Source organism: Sciurus carolinensis, chromosome 3, assembly GCF_902686445.1.
Source record: "Sciurus carolinensis chromosome 3, mSciCar1.2, whole genome shotgun sequence".
Lineage (NCBI taxonomy): Eukaryota > Metazoa > Chordata > Mammalia > Rodentia > Sciuridae > Sciurus > Sciurus carolinensis.
In genome coordinates, this window is record NC_062215.1 from 119,868,448 (window position 1) to 119,886,427 (window position 17,980).

The following is a 17,980-nucleotide window of genomic DNA, read 5'->3' on the forward strand; positions in this document are numbered from 1 at the left end:
TTTATATTCATTTGATGAAAATTCTAGTGGGAGTCTGAATCTTATATCATTGTAGGTGAATATATTTTTTCTGTTCTTGTGATCCTTTTATGATCATCTGATCCTTTGAGATTTGAAAATTTATGATTTGTTTCTATGTGCTTTTATTTTCTTCCTTCTTAGGACTTAGTCTTTCCTTCTTAGTCTTTCCAGTCTGTAGATTGATATTTCTGAAGCTCTGAGAAAAAAAAATTATTGTAATTTCTTTGTTCACTCATATAATCATCCTCTAGTATGGCCCCAAGTGATGCCCATCTCCTGGCATTTATGTCTTATGTAGTTTTATCCTATATTATATCAAAACTGGTCTTTATGATCACGAAGTATGGCAGAAATGATGGCTATCATTCCTAAAACTGAGTTATGAGAAACATTATGACTTCTGTCTTCATTGCTTTCTTTCTCTTTTGTGTTACTTCTTCTGGGGAATCCAGCTTTCATGTCATGAGCATACCCTGGAAGAGGAACTGAGGTCTCTTGCCAACAGCCACATGAGTAAACTTGGATGTGAAACTTCCTGTCCCAATTAAGCCTTAAGAAGACTATGCCTGGCTGACAGTTGTTTTTGTTTTTTGGTACTGCAAATTGAACCCAGGGTCGCTTTACCACTGAGCCATATCCCAAGACCTGTTTTTATTTTCTATTTTGAGACAGGGTTTCACTAAGTTGCTGAGGGTCTTGCTAAGTTGCTGAGGTTGGCCTTGAACTTGGGATCATCCTTCCTCATCCTCCTGAGTCCCTGGGATTACAGGTGTGTGTCACCAAGCCCAGCCCAGATGATAGTTTGACAGCAATTTCAGGAGAGATCCTGAGCTAACACCATATAGTTAAGTTACTTCTATATACTTCATCCTGAGAAACTGTTAGATACATGCTATATTAAACCTCTGAGCTTTGGGGTAATTTGTTATAGAGAAATATTACAATAATTTAAAATTTTCTTTTGAGGGACTCTAGTCGGATGATGGATCTTTTAATTTTGTGTGTCTTTAATTTTGTGAAATCTTTCAGAGAAGACTTGAGGGTTGTTTTTCTTAATTATCACTTAGCTTTCTGAATTGCTTTTAAAATTTATATTGGTCTTTCCATGTTGCTAGTTTTCTTCATTTGCCTGATGATCCTTGAAAGATGGTCTAGGTATCTGATGTGTGTTTATTTCACTGAGGTGTGCCAGATTCTTTCCATAGGGTCTGTACTATTTTGTATGCCCACCAGCAATATGTCAGTTTCTCTACATCCTCATCATCAGCATATGTTGTAATTTTGTAGGTGAGAGAAGTGAGATCTTGATTTAGTTTCAGTTGGTGTGCCTCTTATTATGACAGAGATTGATCTTTGGACCTTTGATTGTTTCTTGTTTTCTGACACATATTTTTGCCACTTCGTCACACTTGGGTATGATTCTACACTAAATAACGTTCTCTTTTTTGTTCGTACACTTCCTTGGAATCAGTCATAGCTGTGGACTTTTTTTAGGGTAGAATTGACTTACTTGTGGCATTAGATGCATATAGTGCATACTTCTGTGTATCTGTGGCTGTTGTTTCTAGTTGTAAAAATGTTATTTTATAAAATATTTCAATATAGTTTTGAATTTTGCCATATTGGGAAATTCTTATTGTCATCACTAAGTAGGACCTATTTGAATTGTTTCACTGAAATTAGAGTGGGATAGAAAGTTTATATTGCTTGATTTTTAAATATGAAATTGCTTAATTTTGAGGGATGGTGATACTAGGTCTGTTATTTTAAGTCATATGTGATATAGTGTATTCCAAAAAATAGTTCAATAAATACAAAACACGTTTTGTTTTTTTTGTTCCATATATAAGATATGTCCTAGTACCAAGCCAGAACATTAAAAAAAAAACAAAAAAGGAAACACCAAAACTCAAAACATAATATATCCTTAACACAGGTGAAATAAGATCATATAAAACTATATATTCAGGCAAAACTAATCATATCTTCCTATTTTCCCTTTAATCTTATTCTCCAAGATAAACCATTATAAACCTTTATTTCTTCATATGAAGCACATACAAATTACATAAGTGGATTTTGTTTATATTTATTTTTCCCATAATGAAATCATACTGTACAAAGCTGTGTCGTTGGTTTCCTTTTTAAAACCATAGAAACAAAAAGATGTACCTCATTTGTATATAATGAATCAAAATGCAGTCTGTAAAAATAAAGAAATAATAAAAAAGAAGGAATGGCTGTAAAAAAAAAGAAATTACAAATTAAATTTATAGAATGCAGAAAAACAAGTGTCATGAAAAGTCTTCTATATAAATCTTTTTTAAATCTCAGATTTCATTATATACATATTCATGCACATATAATAATATATACATGAATTAATATAAATGTTTCTAATTTGTGTTTTTTTCTTCTTCCATAACTGGTGATTACAATTTGGTTTGTGTACTTGAGTGTTTTTATGTGTTGATATAGTCATACAAATTCTCCCTTTCTCCTTTTCTTCCTTTTTCTTGGGGCTGGGACCATTGATTGCTTTACCCAATGAGATCACTCTTTGCTTTTAACCTCAGTAATATCTTGCTTTAACTAAAAGTGTGTGGCAGACATAATAATAGGTCTTTCAAGACTAGATCTCTTTTCATTTTGACTCACTAATCTTGTTTACATAGATATGTGTTTCTGTTTCTGATTCATTTGTTATTTTTTTCTCTAATTTCTCTTTTGACTTCTTTTCATTTCTGTCATACTAGACTTTAACCAAAGATCTATTTTAGATTCCTCCTACTTCTCCTCTCAGTCACTCTTAATAAATATCAGATATGTGTTTATCTGCATGAATTATTAAATATCTAAAGGACATCTTTTTTTCCTATTTTTGACATGTATTTTTACATATTTACATAGATATGCCTCTGTTTTTAAAGAATTTCATTAAGAGTGTCTGTTTCCCTGGTCTTCTTAGTTCCCTCTACACATATCGCAGATCAGGAATTTAAGTTCCTTCATTTGCAAATGATTAAATTGTCTAAATATTTTATTTCTTTTAATGACATTACATCACCAGAAGGTTACTGTTATTTTCTATAATAGTTTTGCTTTACTAATATATATTATGTTCATATCTAATGATTTCCCTAAACAAAAATTAATCATTTTTATTTCTGAGATATAATCCCTAGAATTGGGAGTAAGGAAGAAATAGATTTTTCTTCTTTTATCTCCTAAAACATACTACTATTTTTTTCCCCTGGAAGTTCCCATCTTATTGTAAATTCCTTCTCTTAGGTGCCTCAAAGAAAATTAAAACAACTCTCTCCTTCTTTTTTTAAAATACTATTTTTAAAATAGCATTTAAAAAATATTTTGTTTTAGTTGTAGGTGGACACAATACCTTTATTTTATTTTTATGTGATATTGAGGATCCAACCCAGGGCCTCATGCATGCTAGGTGAGCACTCTACCACTGAGCCACAACCCCAGCTCCCTCAAAATTTTCTTTTTTGATACCAGTGTTTTTGCTTCTGTATTGATTTGGTAATCAATTTTATCTATGAATGATACATTAGAAGTATGTTTAACCATATATTATTTGAGTCTTTATATCATTTCTTTGTACTTTTTGCCTAAATTTTTTTGAGTAAACATTTTACTTCAGCAAGATAATTTTGGGCATACTTTTATTACTATATAACTCTATTAGTATTGAAACTAAAATTATTTTAAATGAATTTTTAAAAATTTTTTTATTAAAATGGGATTTTCTTAGGAATTAGGAGTTTTAATTTTTTTTTTTTTCAGATTCTCCTGAAAATGATATTCCTATGGAAATCACCACAGCAGAACCACAGGTTTCTGAGGCAGTATATGATTGTGTTATCTGTGGACAGAGTGGCCCCTCCTCTGAAGACCGACCTACGGGATTGGTTGTATTGTTACAAGCATCATCAGGTAAATTCAAAAGTAGCTTTTCAGTAGGAACATTTTAGAGCCAAGGTATATATAACAAATTAAAATAGACAGATGAAAGTTATATCTTGAAAGTTATAACTTCAATTAAAATACATAGATTGGCAGATTGGATTAAAAAACAAGATCCAACAATATGTTATTTGTTATCAAAATATTCAGTCTACCAAAAGATATAGACTAGTTAGGACTTTGTCTAGCAATAATTGATTTACATCCAAATAGCAAAACTTCTTTATCTGATTTTATCTCACTTTTCTGCATGAGTGTTAGAAGACCTTAGCAGAGAGGTCATAAACAGATAGAGATTCTTAAAAAGAACCAAAGGGAAATCCTGGAAATGAAAAACTTGATAAACCGAATTAAAAAAGTCAATGAAAACATCATCAATAGATGAGACCACTTCAAAGATAGATTTTCAATCCTTGAGGAAAATAATAATAATAGTAATAATCTTAAAGATTAAATTAACCATAAAGAAAAGATGTTAAAAGATGCTGATCAGAAGAATATTCAAGAAATCTGGGATAATATCAAGAGACCAAATTTAAGAATCACTGGGTAGATAAATGCTCCAAAATAGAGGGGTACACAATCTTTTCAATGAAATAATGTTAGAAAAATTTCCAAATATTAGGACTGAGATGGAAATTCAAATATAAGAGGCATATAGAACTCAAAATATACAGAATTGCAGAAGTACTCCAAGACACATATAGTGAAAATACCTAATATACAGAATAATAATAGAATTTTAAAAGCTGCAAGAGAAAAATGACTGGTTCCATTTAGAGATAAGCCAATTTGAATTTCAACTGATTTCTCAACCCAGACCCTACAAGCCAGGAGGGCTTGGAGTAATACATACCAAGCTCTGAAAGAAAATGGGTGCCAATCAAGATTACTATACCCAGCAAAATTATTCTTCATAATATATAATAAAATAAAAACCTTCCATGATTAACAGAAACCAAAAGAATTCATAACCAGAAAGCCTATATTACAAAGCCTACTCAATGAAATATTTCAGGAAGAAGAAATGGGAAATAAAAATGAAAACCAGCATAGGGATGCAGTATATTAGAAGAATAGTCAACTAAAGGAGAACCAAGTCTGAATTAAACATCAAGCAATAAATTGCCAGGAAATAAAAATCATCTCTCTATAATCACAATGTAAATGCTCTTAACTCTTCAATTAAAATACATAGATTGGCAGATTGGATTAAAAAATAAGATCCAATAATATGTTTGTAAGAGATATACCTTATAGACAAAGATATCCACAGACTGAAGGTGAAAGGATGGGAAAAGATATACCATGCAAATATAACCTCAAATAAGCCAGGATAGCCATTCTCATATCAGACAAAGTGGATTTCAACCTGAAATTAATCAGAAGAGACAGAAGGTTCCTTCATACTGGTTAAGGGAATCATCCAACAGCAAGATATAATGACTGCAAATATTTATGCCCCAAGCACTTGTGTATTCTTTCAAAAAAACTAGCTCTTTGTTTCATTAATGTTTGTATTTTCTTTTCTTCTCAATTTCATTGATTTTGGCTCTGATTTTAGTTATTTCTAGTCTACTACTGACTTTGGTGTTCGTTTGTTCTTCTTTATCTTAGAAGATGGAAAGACCTCCCATATTCTAGGTAGGCAGAATTAATATTATCAAAATATTCAGTCTACCAAAAGTGTTATACAGATTCAATGCAATTCCCTCAAAATACCAAGGACATTCTTCACAGAAGTAGAAAAAGCAGTTCCAAAATTAATTTGGAAAAATAAGAGGCACAGAATAGCCAAAGCAATTCTAAGTAAAAAGATTGATGCTAGAGGCATCAGAATACCAGACCTCAAATTATACTGCAGATCTAGAGTAACAAAAACAGCATGGTACTGGCATCAAAACAAACATAAAAACCAATGGAATAGAATAGAAGATACAGAGACAAACCCAGACAAATACAGTTATCTGATACTAGATAAAGGTACCCTAGCATATGTTGTAGAAAAAATAGCTTTTTCAACAAATGATGCTGGAAGAACTGGAAATCCATATGTAGATGAATGAAAGTTGACTCCTATATCTCTCTGCACAAAAGTTGACTCAAAGTGGATCAGAGACCTAGGAATTAGACCAGAAACTCTGCAACTGCTGGAAGAAAATATAGACCCAACACTCTGCTATATTGACATAGAATCCGACTTACTTAGCAAGACTCCTACCCAAAAATTGATAAGTGGAATAGCATGAAATTATAAATCTTCTGCACAGCAAAGGAAACCATTAAGAGCCTGAAAAGAGAACTTACAGAATGGAAGAACATTTTTGCTACCTGCTCCTCAGATAGGACATTGATATCCTGAATATATAAAGAACTCAAAAAACCCCAAATAACCCAGTTAATAAATGGGCAAAAGAACTACATAGACATTTCTCAAAAGAAGAAATACAAATGAAAAGATGTTCAATATCTGTAGCCATCAGGGAAATGCAAATCAAAAGTACATTGAGATTTCATCTCACTCCATTCAGAAGGGCAATTTTCAAGAATATAAATAATAATAAATGTTGGTAAGGATGTGGGGGGGAATCTTTAAACACCTCACATAAGTAAAAGACATGAGAAGAGAATCAAAATGATATACTAGGAAAAAAATCATAAAAGAAAACAGTAATTAATGAATTAAGGAATACAGAGAAAATAAATAACAAAATGGCAGAATTTAAGTCCTTTCTTATCTGTAATCACTTGAAATAATTGCATTACATTGTCCAGGTTAAAGGCAGAGATGGACAGAATGGATGAAAAATTGTGATAACACTAAATGCTCTCTATAAGAGATTCACTTTAGATTTAATGACACCAGTGGGTTGAAAGTGAAAGGATGGGAAGGTATTTCATGCAAACAGGAACCCAAAGAAGGTCAAGTAAACATCACATTAAAATTATTTGTAAGAAACAAAGAAGGACTTTTTATATTAATAAATGGATCTTGTGCCAAACAACAGAGCCCCCAATATATGAAGCAAAAATTGACAGAATTGAAGGGAGAAATGTAATGGTTGGAGACCTTGGTAGATAGAACAGCTAGTTAGAAGACCCAAAAGAAACTGAATACTTGAGCAACATTATAAAACAATCAGACCTAACAGAATTATATAGGATTCAACAAGGGTAGCATGCACATATTTTTTCTAAATTGTACATAGAAAATTCTCCAAGATAGTCAGGCGCAATGGTGACTTGGAAGGCTGAGGCAGGAGGATCACAAGTTCAAGATCAGCCTCAGCAACTTAGCAAGACCCTGTCTCAAAATAAATATAAAAAAGCCTGGGATGTGACTTAGTGTAAAATACCCCTGGGTTCAATCCTCAGTACTAAGGAAAAAAGAAAAGGGGGGAGGGAGGACAAAGAAGAAAAGAAATTCTCCAAGATAAAACATACCTTAGACCATAAAAGAAGTCTTAGTAAATTTAAAAAGATTAAAATCATCCAAAGAATTGTCTCTGACTATAGTAGAATGAAACAAGAAATCAGAAACAGAAGAAATACTTGAAAATTCACAAATACATGGAAATTAAGAAATGTATTCTTAAATAACCAATAGGTCGAAGAGGAAATAATGTGTGAAATTAGAAAATACTTAGAGATAAATAAAAATGAAAGCACAATGTACCAAAAGAAAACCACAGAAACTAATAGCTGTGAATGCTTTCATTAGAAAAGAAGATCCCAAATCAATAACCTAACTTTACTCTTTACAGAACTAGAAAAAGAAGGGAGAGGCTAAAACTCAAAGAGATAAATTAATAATAAAGTTTAGAGCAGAAATAAAATAGAATCAACAAAACCAAAAAAAAAAATGGTTTCTTGAAAATACCAACAAAAATGATCACCCTTCCACCAGAGCGACCAAAAAAACAAAAAAGAAAAAATCAGAAATGAAAGTGGGAACATTACTGTAGACTTTAAAGAAATAAAGTTAACTTAAAAAGAATACTGTGAACAATTTTATGTTAAAAAAATTAGATGACCTAAATGAAATGAATGATTTCCAAGAAGCACACAAACTGCCAAAACTGACTCAAGAAGAAACAGAAAATTTGAACATCTCTATAATAACAAGAGAGTGAATTAGTAATAATAAAAATAATGGCCTAAGAAAGCCTCTTAACAAAGAAAAGTGCAGGATCAGATGCCTTCACTGGTGAATTCTGTCAGCCACTTAAAGATTAATATTAATTCTTCTCAAACTTGTCCAAATAATAGAAAAGAAGGAACACTTCCTTAAATATTCCTATGAGGCTAGCATTATTGTGACATCAAAACCAAATAAGGACATCACAAGAAAACCAAAGATAGGCCAGTAAATACTCTTTATGAATATAAATGTAGAGATCCTCAGCAAAATCCTAACAAATTGAGTCTAGCAGTATAATAAAAGGATTATAAATTATGTTGATTTTATTTTAGCTGCTAGCATCCATCTGGCTCTGTTATTTCTGCTGGCTACTTCTGCTGTAAATCCCTCCCAAGACTCATGCCCACGTGGTCCACCCAATATTCCTGATATTAGATGACCTAGATGAAATGAATGATTTCCAAGAAGCACACAAACTACCAAAACTGACTCAAGAGAAACAGAAAATTGAACATCTCTATAATAACTAGAGAGTGAATTAGTAATAATAAAAATAATGGCCTAAGAAAAGCCTCTTAACAAAGAAAAGTGCAGGATCTACCATGTTACTGAATTTAATAGTAATATGTAGTACTGTTTATTTTATTCTCACTTTTTTTTTTGTCTTTGCTGTTTTATAATTATAAAATCTTAGCATTATTTTCCCCATTTCGCTATCTACCTCTCTTTCCAGTTTCTCATTTTGAAAAATTTTGTCTATAAGTTGCATACCCTTCACTTATAGTCCACCAGTTGTTGCCATATTGTCGTCATTTTTTTCTTTTGTATTCTGAGACACACACAGATGCAGACAGGCACACAGACACATGCGCACCACCACATTCCTTTTTGGAAGAAAATTGTCAACACCATAACATTATATCCCTAAAGATTCAGAATATATTTCCTAAGAACAAGGATGTTTTACATAGCCATTGTACCATTATACCCAATAAATTTTAATATTAATAGCATTTAATATACTGACTATTCAAATTCACTCAGTTGTCCACATATTTGTGTGTTTCTTATTTATTTGACAAATAGTAGTTCTTTAATATTTTGGGATACAGTGTGAATGTTTTGATGTATGTATACATTGTAGAATGAGTAAGTCAAGCTAATTGCTATCCTATTACATCACCTACTTGGCATATCTTGGGAGAACCAATATTTTTATAGCAGATATTTCTTTTCTTAATCCAGGATCTAATAAATGATCAAGTATTTCTTCTAGTTATTTCTTATTAATCTCACTTATTTTGAATAGTTTCCTCTAGCCATTTTATAAAGTTTCAAAGAATCCAGGTTGGTTGTTCCGTGGATTGTGGTGTTGTCCTGGATTTATGTGATTGTTTTCTCATTATTAGATTCAAGTTCAACATTTTTTGTCAATGATATTACCTAGGTGATGTTCCTTCCCTTGGCTTCACATTAGGAGGCACACAATGTCAGTTTGTCCCATTTTTGGTGATGCCAACCAAATTTGATCCTTGGTTAAGGTGGCAGGTAATCCATAGAATGATATGCTGAAACTCTACCTGTTTATCTTTTTACCCTTTTACTTGATGTTCTTTGCCTTAACCAATGAATGTGTCATCTCTTACTATCATTATTCTTACTGATACTTAGTTTTCCTCAAATTGACTTGTCTGAACTCTCTCAGGTTCTCATGAAACTGTCCCCCTCAGTGTTTGAACCTTGCTGTTCACAGTTTCCAGGCTCACTTTAAGCTTTTCTCCAACCCTGGATTAAGGCACTCTCTTCAAAGATCTCTGCTTTCTTTTTGTGAGAAGTAGTGTATTTAGAAATGAAGTTTGTTTAGGCTTTTTCAGTGGACATTACTTAAAGAAACCATCCATCATGAGTACATACTCAAATTTTTTGTTATTTTTTAAAAGTAAATATTGACATATTTGTAGCTTTATTTACTCTGTGGAAGAAAACTCAAATGCCACCCTTTTTAAAGTCTTAAGATTATTTTAATAGTAGAAAATTTAGTGTAGTTTGTGGTAAATAACCTGACTTTTCTTGGAGAATCAGGTTTGTTATTTAATGAGTTTTTATCTCTGTTGATATAGTTTTGGGGCAGTGCCGTGACAACGTTGAACCAAAAAAATGCCCATCACTGAGGAGGAACAGATTTACCCTTGGGACACATGTGCAGCAGTTCATGATGTGAGACTTTCATTATTACAGCGTTATTTTAAGGATGTAAGTACTCATTTTGTTGAAAGATATTTTTAACTGCAAAGTTGATGGTGATTTCCCTCCAGAGTTTTATTTATATTTTCTTCTTCTTATGAAATGTCACTCTGATTTCAAGTCTGAAAATAGTTTACCAGAAAAAAAATTAATATGTGGATAGAAATGTAAATCTGTTAATAAATAAAAATTTCAAGCAATAAATGTGATAGATTTGTTTTAAATGTATTATGAAGTATTCACAGTTCAATTCAGTGGAAGAATAAAATATTAACTAAAAAATTTTAGATATAGTGTGAATATTTTATAAATATTTGCCTCATTTTACTTACATTTAAAGATGTACACTAAATCTTATTACAGTGCTTTTAAAATGTAAAAATGTCTTGTGAACTGAGTAGATTTTTTTCCATTTCTTTGCATCTAGATACTCTAGTGCACAGAAGTGTTTCAATGCTTTGAAGAGAAACTATTTATTTAGTAGCAACAGCCTTGTTAACATCTTTTTAAAAATTTTATGTCATTGATGTTTCCTGAGTGAATTATCAATGGAGTTTCCTTTCCCCTGCTGTAGTGTTTGAATTGACTGTGTCTTGTGATTTAAGTGAACATAATGATAAAGACTTAAAATACGTAAAGTATAAAACATTATTTTTAGTTAGGCTATATGAGGTGATTATCTAGAAAGATTTCCAGATAGAATTTCTTTCTTGCTTGTAAATCTGCTGGCTTAAATGAATAAACTATTAGAATAGGTAGAAGACATAATACTTAATTAGAAAAAACAGTAACTGACTTAGTAATGATAACAGCTACAATACAGCCTGGTTCCATAATATGCTGGACTGAGGTTTATGGTGGCCTCTAGAGGAGCTTATGGTTCTAGTTAGGGAGGCATTGTGTAGAGTAGGAAGAGTCCTAGACCAGGGGGAAAAAAAAAATGAGATTTCATTCCAACTCTGCTGTTTCTGAGCTATGTAAGCTTGACTAAATCCCTTAAAGTCCTCTAAAACTTGATTTCCTCATCTGTAGAGTTGAGAATGGTCTTTCCTACAGTAATCCACCAGGTTGGAGGTTCTTTTAGATCACTTTCATGTAATACAGGTCAACAGAAATGTGAAGTGATATTTTAATACTCAAGGTAGCCTATTTAGTTAGGGTCTTAGGTTAAGCCTTATAAGGTAGTTCAGTTTAGGAAATGAGGACCATACTTCCATACATTTCACAAGCTTTAAAACGAAATGATGGTTAGTTTGTAAGTAACTTCTGTGCATATTGTACACACCCATTTCACACTTTTGAAATTTCATATTGCTGTCAGAATTTTTACAGGGTACATATATTACACGACTAATCAGAGACCAATATTTTCTTCCTTCCTTCTTTCATACTGGAGATTAAATTCAGGGTGCTGTACTACTGAAACTACATCCCCAGCCTTTTTTTTTTTTTTTTTTTTTTTTTGTTTGTTTTTTTAGTTGTAGGTGGACACAGTACCTTTTTAATTTTTTAAAATTTTATGTGGTGCTGAGGATCAAACCCAGGGCCTCACACATGCTAGGTGAGTGCTCTACCACTGAGCCACAACCCCAGGCCCTGAGCCAATTTTTTTATTTTAAATTTTGAAACAGGAGGTTCTCACTGAATTGCTGAGACTGGCCTCAAACTTGTGATCCTCCTGCCTTAGCCTCCCAAATTGCTGGGATTACAAGTGTGCACCACTATGCCTGTTCAAAGACATTCTGAAATAATATATATTAAGTTCTGCTTTGTGCAGTTTTGCTGCACCCTTGGTTTGATAGAATTTTAAAGGCTGTGAGAGAAAGAATCAAATTACATTCAGGGGGAAACCAATACGGATATCAGCAGATTTTCAATCCAGACCCTAAAAGCTAGAAGGGCCTGGAACAACATTTTTCAAGCTCTGAAAGAAAATGGATGCCAACCAAGAATCTTATACCCAGCAAAACTTACCTTCAAATTTGACAATGAAATAAAATCATTCATGATAAACAAAAGCTAAAAGAATTTACAAATCAAAGCCAGCATTACAGAACATTCTCAGCAAAATATTTCATGAGGAAGAGATAAAAAACAAGAAGCATATCAGCAAAGGGAGGAATTACCCTAAAGGAACTGTCAAATAAAGGAGGAACCAAGATGTGTCAAAAAATAAATAAATAAATAAATAAAATTTTAATATGAACCAAATGACTGGGAATACAAATCATATCTCAATAATAACCCTGAATGTTAATGGCCTGAATTCATCAATCAAAAGACATAGACTGGCAGATTGGATTAAAAAGAAAGATCCAACAATATGTTGCCTGCAAGAGAGTACCTCATAGAAAGAGATACCCATAGACTAAAGGTAAAAGGATGGGGAGAAAAACATACCATGCACATGGACTCAGCAAAAAAGCTGGAGTATCCATCCTCATTTCAGATAATGTGGACTTCAAGCCAATGTTAGTCAGAAGGGATAAAGAAGGACATTTCATACTGCTTAAAGGAAGCATAAATCAGCCAAGATATAACAATCATAAATATCTATGCCCCAAACAGTGGCTCATCCATGTATGTCAAACAAATACTTCTCAATTTAGCAACCAAATAGACTAGGTGATTTTAACCTGCCTCTCTCACCACTGGACAGATCTTCCAAACAAAATTGAACAAAGAACCAATAGATCTCAATAACACAATCAATAATTTAGACTTAACAGACATTTGTAGAATATACCATCCAATCAGAGCGAATACACTTTCTTCTCAGCAGCACATGGATCCTTCTCTAAAATAGACCATATATTATGCCACAAAGCTAATGTTAGCAAATACAAGAAGATAGAGACACTACCTTGTATTCTATCAGATCATAATGGATTGAAGTTAGAAATAAATGAAAGAGTAAAAAACAGAAACTACTCCAACACCTGGAGATTAAACAATATGCTATTTTATGATGAATGGATAACAGAAGATATTAGGAAGGAAATTAAAAATTCTTAGAGGTAAATGAGAACAAAGAAACATCATATCAAAATCTCTGGGACACTATGAAAGCAGTACTTAGAGGAAAATTTATTTCATGGAGCGCATTTAATAAAAGAAATAAAACTCAACAAATAAATGACCTAACACTACAGCTCAAAGCCCCTAGAAAAAGAAGAAACAGACCAACACCAAAAGTAGTAGAAGACAGGAAATAGTTAAACTCAGAGCTGAAATCAACGAAATTGAAACGAAAGAAACAATACAAAAAATTGACAAAATAAATAGTTGGTTCTTCAAAAAATAAACAAAATTGATAACCCTTAGCCACACTAACAAAGAGAAGACGAGAGAAAACCACAAATCACTAAAATTCGGAATGAACAAGGAAATACACAACAGGACACGACCTGAAATACAAAACATAATTAGAAGCTATTTGAAAATCTATACTCCAACAAAATAGAAAATTTCGAAGACATCAACAGGTTTCTAGAGACATATGAATTGCCTAAACTGAACGAGGAGGACATACACAATTTAAATAGACCAATTTCAAGTAATGAAATAGATGAAGTCATCAAAAGCCTACCAATAAAGTAAAGTCCAGAACCAGATGGGTTTTCAGCCGAGTTCTACAAAACTTTTAAAGAAGAACTCATTCCAATACTTCTCAAAGTATTCCATAAATAGAAGAGGAGGGAACCCTCCCAAATTCATTCTATGAAGCCAATATCACCCTGATACCTAAACCAGACAGAGACACATCGAGGAAAGAAAATTTCAGACCAGTATCTTTAATGAACATCGACGCAAAAATTCTCAACAAATTTAGCAAATCGCATACAAAAACATATTAAAAAAGATAGTGCACCATGATCAAGTGGGGTTTCATCCCAGGGATGCAAGTTTGGTTCAACATCAGGAAATCAATAAATGTAATTCACCATATCAATAGACTTAAAGTCAAGAATCACATGATTATTTTGATAGATGCAGAAAAAGCATTTGATAAAATACAGCATCCCTTTATGCTCAAAACACTAGAAAATATAGGGATAGTGGGAACATTCCTTAACATTGTAAAGACCATCTATGCTAACTAAGCCCATGGCTAATATCATTCTAAATGGTGAAAAACTGAAAGCATTCCCCCTAAAAATTGGAACAAGGCAGGGATGCCCTCTTTCACTACTTCTTTTCAATATCGTCCTTGAAACTCTAGCCAGAGCAATTAGACAGACCAAAGAAATTAAGGGATATGAATAGGAAAAGAAGAACTCAAACTATCCCTATTTGCTGATGATATGATTATATACTTAGAGGAACCAGGAAATTCCACCAGAAAACTTTTAGAACTCATAAGTGAATTCAGTAAAGTAGTGGGATATAAGATCAATGCACATAAATCTAATGCATTTTTATAGATAAGTGATGAATCTTCAGAAAGAGAAATTAGGCAAACTACCCCATTCACAATAGCATTGAAAAAAATAAAATACTTTGGGAATCAATCTCACAAAAGAGGTGAAAGGCCTCTACAATGAGAACTACAGAACACTGAAGAAAGAAATTAAAGAAAACCTCAGAAGATGGAAAGATCTCCCATGTTCTTGAATAGGAAGAATTAATATTGTGAAAATGGCCATACTACCAAAAGTGCTATACAGATTCAGTGCAATTCCAATTAAAATCCAATGATGTACCTTACAGAAATAGAGCAAGCAATTATGAAATTCATCTGGAAAAAATGAAAAACCCAGAATAGCTAAAGCAATCCTTGGCAGAAAGAGTGAAGCAGGGGGGTATCGCAATACCAGATCTTCAACTCTACTACAAAGCAATAGTAACAAAAACGGAATGGTATTGGTACCAAATAGAAAGGTGGATCAATGGTATATAATAGAGGACCCGGACACAAACCCAAATAAATAAATTTTCTCATACTAGACAAAGGGGCCAAAAATATGCAATGGAGAAAAGATAGCCTCTTCAAACAAATGGTGCTGGGAGAATTGGAAATCCATATGCAACAGAATGAAACTAAACCCATATCTCTCACCATGCACGAAACTAAACTCAAAATGGATTAAGGACCTCGAAATCAGACCAGAGACCTTGCATCTTATAGAAGAAAAAGTAGGTCCAGAGCTTCAACATGTCGGCTTAGGACCAGACTTCCTCAACAGGACTCCCATAGCACAAGAAATAAAAGCAAGAATCAATAACTGGGATAGATTCAAACTAAAAAGCTTTCTCTCAGCAAAGGAAACTATCAGCAATGCGAAGAAAGAGCCTACAAAGTGGGAGAAAATCTCTGCCAATTATACTTCAGATAGAGGGCTAATCTCCAGAATCTATAAAGAACTCAAAAAACTCTACACCAAGAATGCAAATAATCCAATCGACAAATGGGCTAAGGAAATGAATAGATACTTCACAGAAGAAGATCTACAAGCAATCAACAAACATGGAAAAATGTTCAACATCTCTAGTAATAAGAGAAATGCAAATCAAAACCACCCTAAGATTCCATCTCACCCCAATTAGAATGGCGATTATCAAGAACACAAGCAACAATAGGTGTTGGCGGAGGATGTGGGGAGGAAAGGTACACTCATACATTGCTGGTGGGGCTGCAAATTAGTGCAGCCACTCTGGAAAGCAGTGTGGAGACTCCTTAGAAAACTTGGAATGGAACCACTATTTGACCCAGCTATCCCACTCCTTGGCCTATACCCAAAGGACTTAAAATCAGCATATTACAGAGATACAGCCACATCATGTGCATTGCTGCTCAATTCACCATAGCCAGATTGTGGAATCAACCTAGAGTCTTTCAGTTGATGAATGGATAAAGAAACTGTGGTATATATATATATATACACAATGGAATATTACTCAGCCATAAAGAATGATAAAATTATGGCATTTGCAGGCAAATGATGAAATTCGAGAATATCATGCTAAGTGAGATAAGCCAATCTCAAAAAACCAAAGGATGAATGGATATGGCTAATAAGTGGATGATGACACATAATGGTGGTTGGGAGGAGCAAGAATGGAGGAAGGAAGGACTGTATAGAGGGAAAAGAGGGGGGGGAGGGGGGGGGGGGAAGGGAAAAAATAACAGAATGAATCAAACAACATTACCCTCTATAAAAGTATGATTACACAAATGGTATGCCTTTACGCCATGTACAAACAGAGAAACAACATGTATCCCATTTGTTTACAATTAATAAAAAAATGACATTCTGAAATAATATATATTAAGTTCTTCTTTTGTGGCAGTTTTGCTGCATCCTTGGTTTGATTTCATATTTTGGTCATAATCTGGTTTTAATCTTATCATCTTGAATCACTTTAAAATAAATGGTTAAAGATAAATGCCAGAGCCAAATAAAAAACAATTTTTGATTCAATCAAAATGTAGCCTAGACTTAGCAGAATAATAATTGGGAGGGAAGGGGAGATTAAATAAAGGAGAGAAGGTCTGGGTATGTCTTAGAAGCCAGAAGTAGTTTTCATTTCTAGAGAAAAGATTTTTTTTTAATAAAAAGACTCTGACCTGAAATTTTGAAAATTTGAATGTACCTGAACACTCTTGTGTTTTCTGTTAGTGATTATGAGATTTTTTTATTCCTAATCGTTACTTTTGTGTACTTTTATAATAGTTACTTTGTGTATATATGACATACTCCCTGGATTATATGCCTTTGGAGGAGTAGGGCTATTTCTGTGTTGGTTTATACCCTCTCAGAGGCTCGTACATGCTCTGTGTGTTGTAGATGCTTCCTGGATTTCTTACTAAATCACAGTAACAGAATGCCAGAGTTTAATGGCTAGAACCGACTGTATAGAATAGAAGAGTAATATTATTAGGCACTGCTATTGTTTATAGAATTAAACTGTTAGATTCTGCTCTCTTTACATCAAATGCATGCATTTTCAGAGTTGACTTGTAGAATTTAGTTATGTGAGACAGTACAGTCACTATCAAAATTGGAAGTGTTGGGCTGGGGAGATAGCTCAGCTGGTAGAGTGCTTGCCTCTCAAGACCCTGAGTTCGATCCCCAGTACCGTGCAAAAAAAAAAAAAAAAAAAAAAAAAAAAATTGGAAGTGTTGTACATGGGTGACATGACACAGTAGAGGGATGAATTGTGAGCTTTGGAGTGAGGTAGACTTGTTTCATCTTGGACTCTACTGATTACAACTTATTGACCTTAGTAAAGTTTCATTCTTCTCTTTTAAAAAGGGATAATTTCACCTACCCTAGAAGGTCTTAGTAAACACGTAAATTGTGAAGATTCAGTGTTAAGCACCTAGTACTGTGACAGGCAGGCACATAGTTGAAGTTTCTCTAAAATATTAGTCTCACACTATTAAGTGCTTTCTGTACTTCTGTTGTAGCAAACTTAGATAAAGTATCTATCAGTTATGTAGACAAATGACTACTGTTTTCATTTTTAAAAGCTAACCACTTTTATTAAAAATAGGGATTCATTACCTTTTTATAGTATAGTGCCAGAGAGAGCAGCTTGTTTATTAACTGACTACTAACCATTCTAAAATAATCTAACACCAAAATC

At 33.1% G+C, this 17,980-nt stretch overlaps 1 protein-coding gene across 1 annotated transcript in view; it reads left to right on the forward strand.

Moving 5' to 3' along the window:
* The window catches only part of Ubr3 (ubiquitin protein ligase E3 component n-recognin 3), a 230,170-nt gene that overhangs the window by 133,853 nt on the left and 78,337 nt on the right, over nt 1–17,980 (forward strand). The window contains 3 exon segments of the mRNA XM_047543181.1: nt 3,826–3,975; nt 10,267–10,302; nt 10,305–10,399. Of these exon segments, the coding sequence (XP_047399137.1) occupies nt 3,826–3,975; nt 10,267–10,302; nt 10,305–10,399 (281 nt within the window).